The sequence below is a fragment of the Lotus japonicus genome, chromosome 1 (assembly GCF_012489685.1).
Source record: "Lotus japonicus ecotype B-129 chromosome 1, LjGifu_v1.2".
Lineage (NCBI taxonomy): Eukaryota > Viridiplantae > Streptophyta > Magnoliopsida > Fabales > Fabaceae > Lotus > Lotus japonicus.
This window is the reverse complement of record NC_080041.1, coordinates 95,439,498-95,458,391: the sequence shown is the minus strand read 5'-3', so window position 1 is coordinate 95,458,391 and position 18,894 is coordinate 95,439,498. Positions and strand designations below refer to the sequence as shown.

The 18,894-nt window shown below is 35.2% G+C and overlaps 3 protein-coding genes across 6 annotated transcripts; all 3 read right to left on the bottom strand.

Annotated features, from left to right (window-relative positions):
* Positions 1–278: 278 nt before the first annotated feature.
* LOC130728054 (uncharacterized) lies at positions 279–4,680 on the bottom strand. 3 transcript variants are annotated; one of them, XM_057579386.1, is made up of 7 exons: positions 4,522–4,617; positions 4,105–4,156; positions 3,612–3,735; positions 2,433–2,578; positions 1,491–1,688; positions 1,273–1,332; positions 279–651 (listed from the first exon to the last, which is right to left on the bottom strand). In XM_057579386.1, exons 3-7 carry the CDS (start codon positions 3,730–3,732, stop codon positions 526–528), a joined length of 651 nt encoding a protein of 216 aa, XP_057435369.1. In that variant the 5' UTR covers positions 3,733–3,735; positions 4,105–4,156; positions 4,522–4,617; the 3' UTR covers positions 279–525. The 3 variants fall into 3 exon arrangements, with proteins under 3 accessions (XP_057435369.1, XP_057435368.1, XP_057435370.1); XM_057579385.1 differs by lacking the exon at positions 4,105–4,156 and having other exon boundaries at positions 4,522–4,680; XM_057579387.1 differs by lacking the exons at positions 4,105–4,156; positions 4,522–4,617 and adding an exon at positions 3,894–3,914.
* Positions 4,681–9,039: 4,359 nt separating this feature from the next.
* On the bottom strand, positions 9,040–11,335 carry LOC130728050 (heat shock cognate 70 kDa protein-like). Its single transcript, XM_057579378.1, has 2 exons — positions 11,113–11,335; positions 9,040–11,018 (listed from the first exon to the last, which is right to left on the bottom strand). Exons 1-2 carry the CDS (start codon positions 11,330–11,332, stop codon positions 9,349–9,351), a joined length of 1,890 nt encoding a protein of 629 aa, XP_057435361.1. The 5' UTR covers positions 11,333–11,335; the 3' UTR covers positions 9,040–9,348.
* Positions 11,336–15,127: 3,792 nt separating this feature from the next.
* On the bottom strand, positions 15,128–18,627 carry LOC130728049 (WEB family protein At2g38370). 2 transcript variants are annotated; one of them, XM_057579376.1, is made up of 2 exons: positions 18,212–18,627; positions 15,128–16,770 (listed from the first exon to the last, which is right to left on the bottom strand). In XM_057579376.1, exons 1-2 carry the CDS (start codon positions 18,407–18,409, stop codon positions 15,253–15,255), a joined length of 1,716 nt encoding a protein of 571 aa, XP_057435359.1. In that variant the 5' UTR covers positions 18,410–18,627; the 3' UTR covers positions 15,128–15,252. The 2 variants fall into 2 exon arrangements, with proteins under 2 accessions (XP_057435359.1, XP_057435360.1); XM_057579377.1 differs by having other exon boundaries at positions 15,128–16,767.
* Between the last annotated feature and the right edge of the window lie 267 nt (positions 18,628–18,894).

Below are 18,894 nucleotides of genomic sequence, written 5' to 3'. Positions count from 1 at the left end.
AACCCCACACAAACACTTTGAGAACATGCATAAGAGATTTTACTAATTTAGATCTAGAAGTATTAACTCCTAATAATGTCAATGCTAATTTATCTAAAGGTGTGATTCACATTTGAGTTGGCTAAATCTACTTAACCAAGCCACTCTAACCCTCAGAGCATAGAAGCTTTCTAACAGCAGATGGGTTTCGTTCACTGAATTAGCATGCTTGCAAAATGGAGAAACACCAGGTTGGAATTTCAAGACGGTAACCTTGGGACAATTAATGAGAGTAGATATTGTACAGCATAAATACATAGATAAAGCATTTACATTTTTACTCTTGATGAACAGTGTGTATAAAAATCCAATCTACTAAACAAGGTTGACTATTACAACCATTATTTAGGAAGTAACTTTTTTGAGGATATACCAATACATCTATAGATGATAGTTTAGAAAAAATTACATTCAGATTCAGGTGCACCATGAATCTGGTTAAAGTTTTGTTTCCATAATTAAGAGTCAGAAAGAAAGGCTCTTTGGCTAAATACTGCTGAAGAGTGAAGACGACTCGCAGGCATGCAATGCAGTGCATATATTAGTCTTCTCCAGGAATTTCTCTGCATTGTCAAAAACAAAGGGCCCATACTCGAAAACCAACTTCTTGCACTGCAAACATTTTGGAAGAGAAATTAGAAAAATCTTCAATTAATGGAAAGAATAACTTGAATTGGAAAATTATGATCTTGTGCACTTCCTATATAGTATAAAAAAAATCTCCGGCCTGTGAATGCATATTTTCCTAGTTCATGATGCATGATAGCAAATCAAGTTCCTTTGATGACTCCTTGGCTCTGACTCTATCTGTAGGTAATTGTAGTAGTAGTACTAGTTTGCTTCTCTAGGAGAAGCAAAAAGCCTAGAGTTTAATTTTTGTGCTCTGTGAGTGCAAAGATTTTTTAATCTGTCAGTTAATCACATTTCAAAGACATCTCACATCAATCAGTTTAGTTAAATACAAAAACTGTTTTTTTTTACATCTTTTAAATCTATTTTTTTTTCACATTAAAATCAATTACTGATGCAGTACATGAAATTGTCATTATAAGGAAATTACTGCAGATCCAAGCATGAAAATTTGAGATGTTGGATAAAAATTGAAACTTGAAACTTCATTTTATTGAATTTGAACTGAAGGATAGATTCCATGCCACATTGTGTTTATAAATGCAAGGGTAACTCAATAAATAAGAGAATGGAAAACTGAGGAATTTCTCAGATTTGTCTTACCTTACTGGCGTACTTATCAACAGAACTGCACACCTTCAGTAGTGTCTCAATTATCTCGAGCTGATATTTTAAAAATAAATGATCAGTATTTAATAAAACTAAAGGTAACTTAAACCAAGAAGGGGCAAAATTAGGATTACAAGTTTGCTAATATCTGGACAGACAGAAAAATTCCAAATCACATTTCACTTGTGTTGCTGGATGATGAAATTACTTACCTTAGTGCCAGGATCTTTTAACTTTAACAATAGTGCTGAAACAGTATCTTTGCAAAACTCGCAGCTGTTTTCTTGAACTTGTAAGGAAGTACTTGCAATGTTCTGACAGAGGTTGACCTTGTTGCAGAAATCTCCAGGCTGAACTGCAGCTATTTCTAAGAAGAAAAGAGGAGCATAATAGTCCACCAAAGCAATGCACTGCAGTCCAGAAGAAACAGATGAATTCATATGGGATCTGATTGTGATTCATCACATATGCAGCCTTTAAAGTCCTAAAATGTGCTCAAGATTGTTTGACTAGGGGACTATTGTCTTACATCCAGGGACGGAACCAGGTACTTCGAAAGTAGGGCTGATGAGGAAAAATATCTTGATATAACAAGTATTCAAATGTTGTATTATCCCCCTATCAAAAAAATTTACTACCACTTTTCCAATTATCATAGCCTTGGCGCAACGGTAAGGTTGCTGTCATGTGATTTTGTGGTCACAAGTTTGACCATTGAATCAGCATCTTGCAAAAATGCCATGTAACGTTGCCTACATTAGATTCACAAAGTGGTCTGGCCTCTCCCTGGACCTCGCTCATAGCGTGAGCTTTTACAGCATCAGGTTTGCCCTTGCTTACAATTATCACTGTTGATTTTGCTTAATGTATTAATTTTTCGCTCCCCTTACCCATTTTTCTGGTTCCGTACCTGCTTACACCATTCTTAGTTTTTACAAGGTATACCAAAGTTCAAGGCACAAGAAAACCGGGTGTTATCATTCTTTATATGCAAGTTAACATACAGATAAGTAGCATATTTGTAGAAACCATCCATCAAGAATGTTGGTTAAAACATAAGAGAGCATAGCAGTAAATTAAAGTTGATCTTCAAAGCAAATGAGAACATTTACAGAATCTAAACCATAACAGAAGAGATCCAAAAGGTGACCTACCTTTTGCTCAAATGAGCGAAGCTGGTTGCAAGTATTGTGAAGAATACCAATAATCTCATTCTGGGTCTTGTCTTCCTTTATATAATCAAGTGCCTTGGAAGTATATTCCTCACAAAGTTCACAAACATCTGGTATTTTGTTTAGTCCTGTAATATGAAGATAGGTCAACAAGATGACTTACTAATGCCACAGTTGCATTTCAAACTTGATTTAACAGAAAACTATTCTTGCCAGTGAAATTTTATAGATTTGTACTTGATGTTCAGTCAATGCATAATTGCTTCCTTGGTAAAATGAAAATTAATAAGCCTTTATGAGTCATGTAGGAGAATCTTGGTATGAGAGAAATTATATCTCTACCCATATTTATGAAATGTATGTGATATAAAATTAGGAAACTATATGTAAGTTACCTTTACTCTTAATTTGATAAAGCTAAATTACAAGAGAATATAATTTCCTAATTTTTTTTTTTTTGAAACATATAATTTCCTAATTATATATCAGTTATCACATATATTTCCTAATCTGACTATAGATGTAGTTTCTCTTATACCCAGATTCTCCTATAAGTGCATATCTTTCTGAGTCTAAACTATAAACCATAAACTTTACTCACTGTCCTTTAATTTAACCCAAGTTTACTTAATCAGAATCATTTTTAAGAACTTTTTTTTTCCTCTACCATCGATGGGCAAAATAAGAAACTAAACCAATACATCATTTTTAAATTTATTATTGTGAAGATGGGAGTAGCAGATAACATGTTGCAACAAGACTTATTGGCTTTCTGAAACAGTTTAGTTGAGAAGGTTTATTTAAGTATATACGGGTGAATTCCAATACTATTACTTCAATACTCCATGCCATTCTTTTGGCACTTATCTCATTTTATATTATCTCACAAAATTGGTATGTCACAATGATTACAAACTATGAACTTTCCAAACCACTCTTTAATTTAATTTGAGCTTACTATTGACAATTAACATGTCTATACCAGCATTTTTTTAATTGCTGAAGGGTAAAATCTATGAACAATAGCCACTCAATTTTGCATGTTCACCAATATTGATTAATAAATGATAGATTGAAATTTTAGTGTCCAATACATGCATCCCTATATCTGCCTGATAAAAAGTCAAGAAGGACAAGAATGATATCAGTCAAGAATGTTACCTGAAGAGCCAGAGTTTACTCTATTAATGCTCCAATGAAAAGGGTTTGCCAGTTCTTTTGCATCACAAGCCCAGGCAGCACCCAATACAACCAGAAACAAGAGTCCCAATCTCATTTCCATGGTCTAACAAGGAAAAAATAGAACAAAAAAAAAGAATGTCAAGTGACATCAGGGAATAAATACAAATTAACAAAAAAAGTCAGGGCTCTATAAAGCAAAACAGGAAACCAATTGAAAACAATGCAACAAAATTAAGGAAATAAAAACCAAACAGGCCTTACCCTAACCCTACAATACAGTTAAGAAAATCAGATATCACATCCTTGTCTATTGTATCTGTGCATGACAGTTGAACTAATTTTCCTACCAAAGGCAGCCAGACCAGAAATAGTAAGACCATAAATTCTTTTATCTTGTTAATTTCTCAAAAACCCCTTATGTAATTTGAAATTTACATGACTCAATTCTTATAGTATGTTTGAATCAACTTACTTTTCCCCGGAATCAATTCTGGCACCCAAAAGTTTCTCAGCGAAGCTTCTCCCTAGAATTGATTTTAACTTTAGAATAAATCGTACAAAGATTTCCAAACATGAACTTAGTTGAATTGATATAATCAAGCCTAAAAACATGCAATCTAGTTTATGTTCAGCTTCCTTCCATTCCCAAAGGGGAAAAAAACTGGTTTGAGAAACAATTTCAGCATTGGATAAACTATAACTAACTGTATTAACTCAATGGGTGAACATAAATAAAGAATCAGAAACAGAATTTGGTTGAACTATGATATGGTAACAGAAACTGAAGTATAGTGCTAGAGCAATTAAGATAACAACAGATAACATCTGAGAGGAAATATGCAATTACATGATCAGAGAATGAGAAAAAATAGAAAGAAAAGATTATTACCTTGTTTGTTAAAAGAAAAGAATAATGAGGAGAGGAATGAAAGGTAGGGAAGGGAAGAAAGATGTTGGTGGTTGCTTTATGGGACTTGGAAGAAGTGACGTGAAGGTTAGTTCAGGGAATGGTTGTTATGTTATGTTAACTTTGCACAAATTAACTTGAGAAATTCTTCAGTGTGGGGAACAACATGGAGGGAGTTGTGTGCCCTCACCCTTTACCATGACGTGTCAGAATCAAGGAGGGTGATGGCTCTCATGAACAAAATCAAGACCCTCTATTTATCTAAAACTTGCATCCAATCATTTAATATTTAGATATTCTTTTTTAAAACGAAATGCATTCATTAAGATGAAGGAGGCACGCAGGAGAACTGATAGGGAACATTTTATTCATGATTAAAGAAAAGAATCATTTGTCTTCTTAACTCTTAAGCAAGAGGAGAGGCCAAAAGAACTAATATCTCATCGGAAGCTAACATCAGCAAGAGTTTCAATACTACAAATTTTAATTCTGATATTTTCATAGTTTTAAATGTGTACTATATATACACACTTTAAGAGCATCTTTGAAAGTAAAATTTATGATAAAACAAATAATTTTCTTAAGGAAGAACTCATTGTTCACGGAAGGAAACTTCATGCAATGTGACAAAGTATGAACCGGAGATACCGAGGAAAGAAGATAACTGTGGAACAATAATAATTGATGATACTCCATAGTGTGTATTTTTTCGGTTAAAATAATTATATCCAATTCTGTGATGGGTAGGGCCGCACGATGGCTGGGCAAAAAACTATCTTATGTGGGAAGAAGGGGGCTAACAAAGCTTGGGCTACGAGTTTGTTTGATTACAGTTTTTTAAAATTGTTTTGCACTTCTTGGCTCTCTACACCAAAGTTATGCCTTGGCTAACACCTCTCACAAGGTGTGGTCGATTTTTTCACAATTGCTTGCCAACAAGGCTCAATCGTGTGTTATGTAGTCGAAGGAGGACCTTGTACTAACAATTAGCGATTGTTTTTGTACACAGAGGGGACACCTTTCCAATATGCACATTAACGATTGTTTTTAATCACCGTAAAAGTTTGCAAAGGTTAGAAACCGTCGCTAATGTATATGTCGGAAATGTGTCTCTCAAACCTATATGTTTGCCTGATCATTTTCGATACAAATATCTTTGGCTAGTGGCTAGTATCACAAGTTTTTTTTGTCATAGATACACAAGTTGTGTGGGACTTGGAAGTGTGTCGGGCTTGATCTCTGAATCATGAGTCCAGCTGAATCTCGGTAAGGCAGATCTTGGACCGTGGGTTGGTGATTATCATAACTTTATTTTTTCAGTCACATCTTATGAACTTATAATACGGTTGTTAGTTTTATAAGCAACAAGTAATAAGTTGGATTAAATTTGAAATTGAATAAGAGCAGTTCCACTTCCACTTATAAATTAGCCAAAATTGAATTTGACTTTTCATTTCTGGAACACACGAAACATCACCTAACTAACTCTCATAGGGTCTAATATGAATGCTGCAAGATTCAATTATTGCCCTCATTGATGCATTGTTTGATCGGCTACTACAGTTTTTTCATAAAACTACGACACATAATGTCATTTAGCAGAAACCTGATTGTAGATAGCATCATAAGTACTCATAACAACACAGTGCAGGATGGATATAAATTTAACCATCAAGAAGTAGAGTAACCTCATGTGAATCTGCTGACTTCTATGAAGAGAGTGTGGTGATTGTGATACATTGCATGAATCCCACGCTCAGGAAAAGAAGACCTGACATGCTTAGACTGACAAAATTAATACAAAAATGTAAGGGGAAAAAAGGATGGATATGGAAAGTTCAATCTTGCATTAAGTCATGAAGAAAAATTCCATAGATAAAACACAAAGCATTTCCAATTCATCTGAATATGCTTCTAAATATAGTTTAAATAGTACTCAATTAAACTCAAATAAATTGTTCATAATGCATAGAGTGTTCATCACAATAACTAGTTTTTTTATTCCTAATTCACCAAACAAACCAGCAATCAAAAAGCAAGCGAAGTCCACTGTTCACTTTCGGTTTCTCAGAAATGTATGGTAAACCATCCGCAAGATTTCAAAAAAATTGTGTAGTTGTCTGCTGATATGCGTAAAGAGCTGATACTGACTTGCATTTTGTTATTAATACAGGACATTACTGATATGTATAAAATAGTTTTTGCATCTTGATGCAGAAGGTAAATTTTGATGCAGCAAGGCTTAGAAGAAAGGAAAAAAGTAGTTTGTCATTGAATTTTGTTTTTCTTTCTGTGTTCAAGATGGTATCAATTAAAGAACTAGGATAAGAACAGAAAGGATTGGTTACCAGAAAGACAAGGATTGGTTATCACCAGAAAGACTAAAAGAGCTTAACAAATTGTTATCATCACTGGCTCTTGTTCTCTCACCCTCATAAACCTTAATCAAAACAAAGGATTGGTTATAGTTGTATAGTATACTTTTGTCTTCTTTACAGGAATTGTAGTATTTCTAGGAATCACTACACTCATGATATCTTCTTTACAGGAATTGACTTACCACACTAATAGAAAATGAAATGTGTGGATGAGTAATAGTGAGGTAATTCAACTTTCCAGCTAATCTCCTATATTTTTCTGGATCTAAGAGTGGCTCCCCATGAACTGGCATAAGTTTGGCATTGGTATCCATACGAGTGTCAACTAGCTTGGCATTTTACAATCCTATCTCCTCCAAAATATACATAGCATACTTTCTCGGTGAAATCACAATCCCTTGTTTGGATTGTGCAACCTCTATGCCCAAGAAATAACGAAGCCTGCCAAGGTCTTTTGTCTGGAAGTGATGATAATGGTGTTGTACACCCATGCGCAGTCACTTGCACGCGGCTAAGGTGGGCGGCGCATGGATGTCACTCGCAGAGAGTGGCGGCACGTGGGAGGGGCGTTCAGGTTGAACCAACTGGGGATGGGCTGCACTTCTCCGTGCGATCCTTTTGGGGTGGTCGGAGTATTTTTCCGTTGGGTGAAGGCGGCAGTGGCGGCTGGACATGGTGGTGTGGGCCAAAAAGGGTTGTCAGAATTTGGCACGACAACAATAAAAGCTAGAAATCGGAGATGCAACACACTTTCTGGAAGAAAAAAAATATCGCTGATAGACAGTGGGTCTACTGAAACACGGATTAGGATTAGGCTTGCCTCTTGTTAGGCTCTTGAATACCATGTTGAATCCATGTTTTCTCCTGTATCCTTAAGAAAGAGATATAGACCTTGACTCTTTCTACCCCGAAACCAACATATATTGTTCATTGATCCATGTCCTGGGAGCTGAAAGGTTGTTGTGTTGAAAAGAGGAGATGTGTAATCAGGGCATTGATTCATTGAACATCATCACGGGAAAAAATATGTGCATACTGAAACAGGTTAGGCAAAACTTGGTGATCACGTTAGGGAAGAAGAGCATTAATCTATAATTCTTAAAACCGCCTAATATACACATCACGGGATGCCACACCAATGCTCCGTTGTATCTCATTTCAAATTGAGCTGAGGTTGTTTAATTTTTTCAGACAGGTTTGATAAGGTCTGAGTCACAGCATTCACTTGACAAAATGGTGAATTACTCTGCACAGCTTATTAATAATTAAGGTGCATGTAGTTAAATAGTTTAACTAATCAATGTCAATAAGTGCTCATCGCATGCTTTATCACAAGCTAATATGAGAAACTTAATTAAAACCAGTTCAAAAGAGCTTATAAGCTGATGAGCTATTTTTATAAGCATGTCCAAATTCTAGGTTAACTGCTTATGTTATTGAACTCTTAAAACATAACCATATGATTTTTTCCTTGGGAGAGCATGTTCTGATTATTAGTGTACTCCATAGTTAATTATTCTACATCTTTGGCACGTCCATTTAAGGGGCTCTATACAACCTTCGCAACCATCCTGCTATGAAACTGGTTGTTTTTTAAGAAAATGACAATGGAATTATGGAAGAGATGTACCAAAGCATGCAACACATGCTTGTGGAGGATAAATACTACTTGAGCAGGAGGTTGAGTTGAGTGTCTAAAACCATGAGTAAGAGTTAATACACGCATGCACAGCCAATTAACTTCAACAATTTTAGGAAGGTTTTCGTCATCACGAACAGAACAGCAAGTTCCATAAAAGCTCTAAAATCAAAAGAACTAGCCAAACTTTGCCTACAATGTGTTCAAAAGATGCTCTCAGTAGACACCAAATAACATCCAACAGCACTAAGTTTCAAGCATTTTAAAGATTGGGATAGGATGACATAAAGGAATACATATCGCTTTATATATGACTAATGACTAGAGTTCATAACCAAAAATTTCCATATACTCAATTAGCTTAGATACAGAGCGAAGACAAAAGGGTCGACAACGATTCAACATATGATCGATTCAATGTCAAGAATAAGTTATTAAAAAATGGCACTACTTAGAATACAAATTATAATTTTTTTGGGAAAACTGAAATTTTATTAAAATTAAAAGGGTAATGAGAACAAGCCTCTCATGAACAGCTGAAGGATATATCCACCATCAATAACTCAGACAAAGCTAAATTCTCCTTTATGATAAACAAACTAAGAGATGAGCATCATTAAAACCTTCAAAGGAAAAACCCAGTGGGAAAAAACCAATGAAGGAAAAAGAGTTGATCATGCCCAAACATAAAAGGTACCAAAACCCCAATTACAGCCTATAAAAAGAAGAAAGAACCTCCAAAAGCAAACCATCAACATGGGTCAAGCTAAGCAAATTTCTCCAAATTTATTACTATTCATCCAAAGCAACTACCTCATCATTTCTTGCACGCTTCCTTTTAACTACAACTGGTTCAAAGATGCTTCTCACCTTGTTCAAACAGTTCTCGAACACATAGGCTTCTAGTTGTTGGTTGTCAGCAAGCAAATTTTCAGCTTCTGTAATTGCGTCTCTAACTTTCTGCTCATCCATTGGTAAATTTTTAGAACTTACATTAGTATGCTTCATAGCATTTTTCATTGTGTAAGTGTATCTACTCAAAGCATTCATCGCATTGGCCTTCCTGAGGAACTTCTGATCTTCAGCTTGGTAATACTCAGCTTCTTGAATTAATCTTCTAATTTCTCCGGTTGAAAGTCTTCCTATGTTGTTGGTAATGGTAACCTCCCTCGTGTTACCATTAGTTATATCCTTAGCAGAAACAGTTAGTATACCATTTTCATCAATAGAAAAGCATACATCAAATGGGTGGCCAGGAGGACCAGGAGGAAATCCATAAAGACACAAATAACCCAACAAATTGTTATCAGTAGCTCTAGCTCTCTCACCCTCGTAAACCATAATTTTGACATTGGGTTGATTTTCCAAAGCTGTAAAACACGTTTTTGTCTTCTTGACAGGAATTGTAGTGTTCCTAGGAATCACCACGGTCATGACATCTCGTTCTGCATATATACCAAGAGACAGCGGGGTAACATCAAAGAGCACCACGTCAGGAACATTCTTAATGCCTTCACTCAATGAAGCAGCCTGGACAGCTGCACCATAAGCAACGGCCTCATCAGGATTGATACTCTTGCACAGATTCTTCCCTTTGAAATATTCCTCCAATAACTCCTGCACTTTCGGTATCCTAGAAGATCCACCAACAAGGACAACATCATGCACACTGATCTTGTCCATCTTAGCATCAACAAGGCACCTATCCACTGTTTCCATACACTCTTCAAAGAGGTCCATGCAGATTTCCTCAAATTTTGCACGAGCGATTGAGGAAGAGAAATCAATCCCCTGAAACAAAGCATCTACCTCGATGGTGGTTACAACCATTGATGACAGTGCCCTTTTAGCCCTCTCACATGCGCTTCTCAACCTTCTAAGTGATTTTGCATTACCACTAATATCCAATTTGTTCTTCCTTTTAAACTCCTCCACAAAGTGGTTCACCATTCTGTTATCAATGTCCTCTCCTCCTAGGTGAGAATTTCCAGCACTGGCTTTAACTGTGAAGACCTTTTCTTTAATTGTAACGAGAGACACATCAAAAGTGCCACCACCAAGGTCAAAGATGAAAATATTTCGCTCTCCCACACAATTAATTTTTTTGTCAAGGCCATATGCAATTGCAGCCGCGGTGGGTTCATTGATTATCCGCTTAACATCGAGACCAGCAATGACACCAGCATCTACAGTGGCTTTGCGCTGAGAGTCATTGAAATAAGCAGGCACTGTAATAACTGCATTCTTAACAGGTGAATCCAGATACGCCTCTGCAATCTCCCGCATCTTTGTGAGAATCATGGATGATATTTCCTCAGCAGAAAGATGCTTCTCTTGACCCTTATACTTAACAACAATCATGGGTTTGTCATCAACACCCGCAATAACCTTGAATGGCCATAACCTTATATCATTTTCAACGATGGGATCACTATACTTCCTACCAATTAACCTCTTAGCATCTGCATAAACAATAACAATTCTCAACTATGTATCATTTGTTTTGCTCAATGTAAATATTTAGAGGAGGATAGTAATTCAAGAAGAAAATTTTACCAAAAACAGTGTTCTCAGGGTTGGTAGCAGCCTGATTCTTAGCAGCATCACCAATCAACCTCTGCTCATCAGTGAAAGCAACAAAGGAGGGAGTAATTCTGTTCCCTTGATCATTATGAATGATCTCTACCCTGCCTTGTTCCTCCTGCCAAACTGCAACACAAGAGTAGGTGGTGCCGAGGTCGATTCCTATGGCACATCCCTCATAATTTTTTGCCATTCTTTCAGTCTAACACAACATACAAAAAGAATCCTAATCAACCTTTCATAATCCAATTAGTTCATAAAATGATAATACAGTCTCTATGATCAGGTAATATAGAGTTCAATCCTCCAATAATTATTCTTTCAAAAAAAAAGTTGAAATTTTAGAACATTAAGGCATAAAAATAATGATAACATGAAAGAATAACAGAATCAAACTAAGGAATAAATCTTATACCACAAAAGAATGCACGGAGCAACCACACACAAAGGGAAGACGAGATGCGCGGTATTCACTTGCCGCCGTGATCAGTCGACGGGGAGAGAGACTAGCTTCGTGAGTTTGTGAGCGGGAAATTCTGAAAAACAAGACGGAAAGCGACTGTAGTTAGAGCTTCAATATCCTATACTATATATACTATCAAAACGTGACAACTCCGAGAAGTGTCACATCCTCATTCGATGTGTTTTTTCATAAGTTTTATCTCTCATACTATAATTAGTAGGTAGATGATGTCATTTTTATATTTTCTGATTTTTTTTAGTAATTTAAATATTAAATAATATTATATTTTTGAAAATAATTAATGTATTAATATTGCATTTAATATTTATTAATGACATTAAAATAATTAACAAAAGTCAATTGTGACTTTTTAGAAAATAACTATTGTATTAATTTTACATTTAATTGTTTTTAATGATAATATAATAATTAATAAAAGTCAATTGTGACTTTTTTACCGTTAAGATGTATGCTGGCAAAATATTTTTTTAATGTTTATGTTTATTTTTGAAATAAAAAATTAAATGTAATATTTTACGTTTTAGATGATATCAAATATTTCATCAAAAAATTGATGTCAAATAGTTTTATTGGAATAATTTGAAAATTAACTAAAAATATTTGTATTTTATATTTTCGTATATACATTTGGAAGATTTAAATTGTTTTAATATATTGATTCAAAGCATATTAGAAAGAAAAAAAAAAGGAGTTAGAATGTAACTAGAATTAGTAAAAAAAACTTAAATAGGTAATATACATATTTAAAAAAGAAAACCAAGAGAAAAAATATGAAAAGATATGATGTATGTCAATAAAGTACTCATATTTCATTTGTGCATAGCGAATGATCCATACTAGTATATATTAAAACAGTAACATTCTAAAAACTCATTAGTTGAGTTGTCATTCATAGGAATATATTCCATTATTTTATTCCTCCCTCATTGCACCAGGAACTGACACCTGTCTCTAGCCCATTATTTTCAAATTTTTTATTCATTCTCTCATCTCTATTCTCTCTCCCACTATCGTATTCATTTTTTTCTCTCTCCCACTATTGATATTGTATTTAATATTTATTAATGACATTAAAATAATTAACAAAAGTCAATTGTGACTTTTTTCAAAAATAACTATTGTATTAATTTGACATTTAATAGTTTCTAATGATAATATAATAATTAATAAAAGTCAATTGTGACTTTTTTACCATTAAGATGTATGCTGGCAAATTATTTTTAATGATTATTTTTATTTTTAAAATAAAAAATTAAATGTAATATTTTACGTTTTAAATGTATCAAATATGTCATCAAAAAATTGATATTAAATAGTTTTATTGGATTAATTTGAATATTAACTAAAACAAATTATTTTATATTTTTGTATATACATCTGGAAGATTAAAATTGTTTTAATATATTGATTCAAAGCATATTAGAAAAGGGGGGGGGGTTAGAATGTAACAAGAATTGAGAAAAAAAACTTAAATATGTGATATACATATTTAAAAAAAGAAAAAATATGAAAAGATCTAACTTATTCTTATTCCATTCGTGTATGGCGTAGGATCAATACTAGTATATATTGAAATAGTAACATTCCAAGAACTCATTAGCTGAGTTGTCATTCATAGGAAGATACAATCAATTAATGAAAAGTAACATGCGCAGGTTACAATCAACTTGGAGTATGTGGAGTTTAATAAAAACAATAAACTTTGCACGTTGTGGACGTAAAAAATTGTCATAAATTACAGGTGTTGATGATGCCCATCACGATCCATTAATGAATGATCACAAAAGGATAAATTCATTTCATTCCAAAGATGCATATAGAGGCGATTCTATGGTGTACCATATTAAAATTTGGTTCTCCATTAACCATATTTTTACTAATATTATATTAATAGTAAAAAAATACATTATATATTATTTGCAATATATATTATTTGCAATATGCTTCTTTTGTATTAAAACATAGTCACAATGAAGTCATTTTAATTTATGAACCAAGTATTAAAACATAGTCGCAATGAAGTCATTTTAATTTATGAACCAAATTTTTCTTGGATTCACAATAATCTTGTAGATATAACCTTGCTATTTGATCACTATCTGCAAAGTCAGTTATTTTTAGAAATAACTCTTAAAAAGTTAAAGGTCAACATCGTTATATTTACATTGATTGATTTTTTGTGTCCCGTCAATAAAATTATATCATATTAATTAAAAATTATGTAAGTTTGTAACTGTCGTACTATATATATTTTAATTGATCTGGAATAATTTCATTAGTGAAACACCTCAAATTGTTACGAAATTAAGTAATTTGTGATTCACCTTTTCTTGGTTTGTATGCATGTGTTGATAAATAAAGAGATCACAAAGAAACCAAAGGTGCAGGGGAGTGAGACAGAGGCCAAGGGGAAAATGGGCTGCAGAAATCCGTGATCCAAAAAAAGCAGCTAGAGTCTGGCTAGGAACCTTTGAAACAGCAGAGGATGCAGCTACTGCATATGACAAAGCAGCACTCAAGCTCAGAGGCACAAAAGCCAAGCTTAATTTCCCTGAAAGAATTCAAGGGAACACTGATGTTGGCTATGTGCTGCAACAACTAGTGCTAGTAGTGTCATAATTCTAATAGAGACTCAAAGAAGTCCCACCCTCGATTAGCAAGGGCACAAGTGTATATATAATAAAGGACACACACACACTCATTGCCTTAAGCCTAAGGTTTTGTGGTGTGTGGTTCTAACTTATGATTTCTAAAAAATTCAACATGAACATGCTCATGATGTTAATGCTCTTCCTCCTTCATTGTCCACTACAAATGAACATGATCACCAAGTTTTCCCAAACCTGTTTCAGTATGCTCAGATTCTTTCAAGTGATGATGCTGAATTACCTTATTAGACCATCTTTTCAATCAACAACAACTACCTTTCAGTTCTCAGTTTTCTACCAATTTGTCTTCATCTTCATCTCCCTCATCCTACTTCTACACCCATCAGCAACAACAACAACATGATGAAGGAGATGATGATCACCATGACCAGTAGTATGTAAAACTGTCAGGCTTGGTATGCAGCCCTTGTCAGAACAATTTTCAAACTGATTTCATAATAAATAGTAAATATAAAGATTTCAGCTAAATATAAAAATTATATATTTCAATTTTAATTCAGTCTATTGTAATTTTCGAACAAGAGTTATATTACTGAACAACATCCAACCACTAAACCCATGTTTGTGAGTTCTAATATCAAGAGTAAATTACTGAACAACAGTCATTTCACATAAAGGGATATTTCCAAGATAAAAACCATAATATTTCAAGGAAACAAAATCACATCGAAGCCTACTGTTTCTAGTTTCTACCAATGAATTTTCACTGTATTTAAATTCATTTCGCTTTCAACCACCGGCTATTATTATGAAAAAGACCTTATGTAAAATAAAATTATCAACTGTAATCAGCTGATATACCAATGTCATAAACAAACTAAAAACATTAGGCAAATGAAAATCATAACACTAGCTTTCAAGAGGTTAAGAATTCATATAAATAAAAGGCATAACTAGATAGTTAATATACAACCAAGGACTGCAAATTAATATGGAAGAGCAATTTGACAGTGCAATCTATCACCTCAAACTCAACGTAGGCTTCTTACTTTTCTTCTGCTGTTTTGTCAAAAAAAGTGAGAATCTTGCAAATCCAAATTTCTTCCTCTTAACAGAAAACTGCTTCTGCCCATTTTCCTTCTCAACTTGCCTATCAAATGACGAATTGTCATCATCATTTTGCTTTCCAAGCATCTGACCCAGCGACACCTTCCTTTTCACTGAGACTCTTTCTCCGTGCATTGTCCCGGCTTCAAACTCTTGCGGCAATAGCAGCTTCTTGCTCAGTATTTGTCCTATTGACAAGGTTGGCTTAAGAACTGGCTTGGCTTCATCATTCATCAGATTCACTCCATTTACATCGAGTAATCTAGAATCTCTCCTGTGCTGAGATGGACCGGTGTTTTTGAACTTGGCAGCGTTATTTACGGAAGAACGCCTTTTGTTACCCTCCGACCGCCACTTTCTCATCACCTCTTCGACTTCTAGCTTCCCTCTATCTGCAGCCTCAACCCTCTCGAGCACTTCATCGAGGGCCTTCTTGCTGGTTTTAACTTCTTCCGCGGCTTCCTCTACCCTTTTCAAAATTTCCACTTTTGACAAATTTGCTTTGTCAACTTCAAGCATAGCATCCGCAACTCTCTTGTTGGATTGTTCCTCTGCTTCTCGAGCTTTGCGGGTCAGAGCAGTATACTCTTCGAATGAAAGAGTAATTTCCTCACGGGGTGAACTCTCATGGTGGGATAAAGCATTGATTTCGGCCAGGGCAGCAGCTTCTGCTGCTCTAGCAGCTTCCTTCATTTTCCTGGCCGCGACCGACCGGATTTCTGCAGTTCTTATCATGGTTTTTGTCTGTTCAATTTCCGACAACGTTCTCAAGACTTCTGATTTTGCAGATTCTCCCATTTTTCTGAAATGCTCCGCCTGAGAACTCAATCGCTGAATCTCTCTTGTAATATCTGAAGGATCACCTGAAGCGCATTTCATTTCAGCACCTTTGACCACTTCCAGTCTTAACCTGGTATGGTTGAGCTCTTCCTCAAGAGTAGAAATTTTTGATGAATTTTGAGTCAACCTCTCACGGGTTTTCTCAAGTGAGATTCTTTCCATCTCTAACTTCTTATTGAGTGATTCAACAGCAGCTCGTACGTCAGCAAGATCATTAGTAGTTTTGGTTAGATTCAACTTGGCCTGATTCAATTCCATTAGTATTAAGCCTGGAGCAGATGAAAGCATTGAATGGTTAGGGATAAAACCTTCCTTTGAATGTTGAAGAACATCCAACTGACTCTCTTGGTTTTCCTTTTCTTCTTTCTCCTCCGCAATTGATCTTTGGTCACTTACATTCATTTGAAGATTCAAGCTCAATTCAGATTCTTCCTTTTGTAGCTTTAATTTCAAGTCTTCAACAAGCCTTTTGGTACTTTCCAATTCTTTCAACACGTCAAGAGTTTCCCTTTCTTTCAGTATCAGTTCTTTCTCCATTGCCGCTGCTTGCTCCTCCAGTTTTTCCCCATCAAGCTCTTCTATGCGGTGCTGCTAACAAAAGAGTAGAGGAGAAGTTCACTATTGAATTCAACAAAAATTAAAAAAGTAAGTTTAATTCAAAATGAATCTCCATACACAACACTAAAAGGTACTATGCTAGTTGTTCATTCAAGTCTGTCTTATTTGGAGATGTAGGAGAACAATGTACTCAGCAATAGAGAATGGTAGACTAAATTAGTGCATATTTGACAACCCTACTACAATTGATTCTGAAGTCGAGATCAATCATGGGGACAAGCTTCTGTGACTAATTTCAAAATTGATTCTGATGAAAGAGTAGCCCTGTCCTATGGAAAATGATGAAGTAACTCAAGTCAAAAAAGGAACGCGGTGATGGAAAATATATGTGTCCTATATTTTCATAGTATTCCCTATTCCCTATCCAAACGACTTGTATTGCATCCTCTGCTGCCTCTACACTCAATACATCATCGTAAACTCTTTAATTTAGTAAGCTATTTTCTATTTAGATTAATCCTAGCCATTGATTCTAAAAATCAAGGGCCTAAAATTGTGCACGAGGGAGCTGTTACAGAGGATGCAAATTGATCAACGGCTCCCTAGTACTCAAATCACAACAGCAGAAACAGAACTTTAAATGTTAACCAACGAGCTAAACATGGAGAAATAAGCTATAAGCAAAAGAGTGATGCTATGCATCATGAAACGAAACATACAAATGGTTAACTAGTCTATCTTGAAAAAAACATCGGGAGTTATTAGCCACAAATGCCAGGATTGGAAGAAAGATCAGACAGTGGGAATTCAATTTTTGTGTTTCGTTGCTAGAAACTCCGTACCAAACATTATTATCCTAAGCAAAAACAACAAAAATAGCTAGACCACAAATTAAATGAAATAAAACAAAGTTTCAACAGTTACATAATGGAAACAATACAAATGGGTCCATAAACTGCAGCAAATCACTAGTATTCAAACAAACAAAACATTCCAGATGGAACACACCCAAAAGAGTCCATACAAGTACAGCAGGAGAGACAGCTCTGAGGGCTGTTTCTATTTCCATTTGATGTTTCAAACTGTTATCTCATGTTCATTTATTTCCTTATTTAAGAACTTTATATACTGATTCCCCTACTACAATAAAAAAGAAGAAAAAAAAAAACAAATGTTAAACAAAAGAAAAGTGAAGTTGATTTTCTAAAAAGTTAGAGTGAGGTATCATATCATACACACAATAAAATGTTACTACTTATTTAACTATGATGATACACTCATGTACATTGAATATTAACTCAAAGTGTTCAACACATAACACAGCAACAATGTCCAACTAACCATGCTTCCTTTTACAGTTGCAGAGTGAAGTAAAAGGTTCAAAACACAGAAATAGGGGAATTTAAGCTTGTGGGTGCTGTTACAGTAGCAATGGCAAAACCTAACTAGAGAGAGAGAGAGAGAGAGGGTGAACCTTAGAATTAGAACCCACACATGTAATCACATTGGAACTGGGTTTCCAGTAACCAACACCTCCGAACATGGTAACAGCCTCCTTCACCGATTCAAAAGGCGCTGAAGTATCAATCTCCGTTCTGAAACTCTGCTTCCCCGGGTCAGCTCGATTCGTCGTCGTTTTGACCACTGCGGAACCGGTGTCAGCAGCTTCCATTGTCGAAACTAGCTACACAAAGAAGATGAACAACCTAGAATTTGAAACGGGCGAGAAATTGAGAAACGGAAAGGGAACAAATTGCAGAGACAAAAGGAAAAACGACAAGAAACTGTGGTTGGTGCTTGGGTTGTTGTGTCGGTACCACAGTGAACGTTGTGGTGTCGTGTCGTGTTGGATGTTTTGGTACGGTAAGGAGTCAGAGTGAGTGAGTGAGTGAGTGAGAAGGAGAAAGGGAGGGAAAAAAGAGGAAAAAATGTGGGGAGGAGGGGTGAATAGTCACTTTGGTCCCTAATGTTACACCAGTCGGGCAAATTAGTCCCTATTCTTCCAAAATGGCTCCCGTCATCCCTGAAGTTTGAAAACGTCGGTCACGTTGGTCCCTACCTCAGCTCCCGTTAATGAACGTTAACAGAGATGATGAGTTGGCACGTTAAGTGCTCTGATGGCCATTCCACGTGGATCTGACCGTTGGGGGGAACATT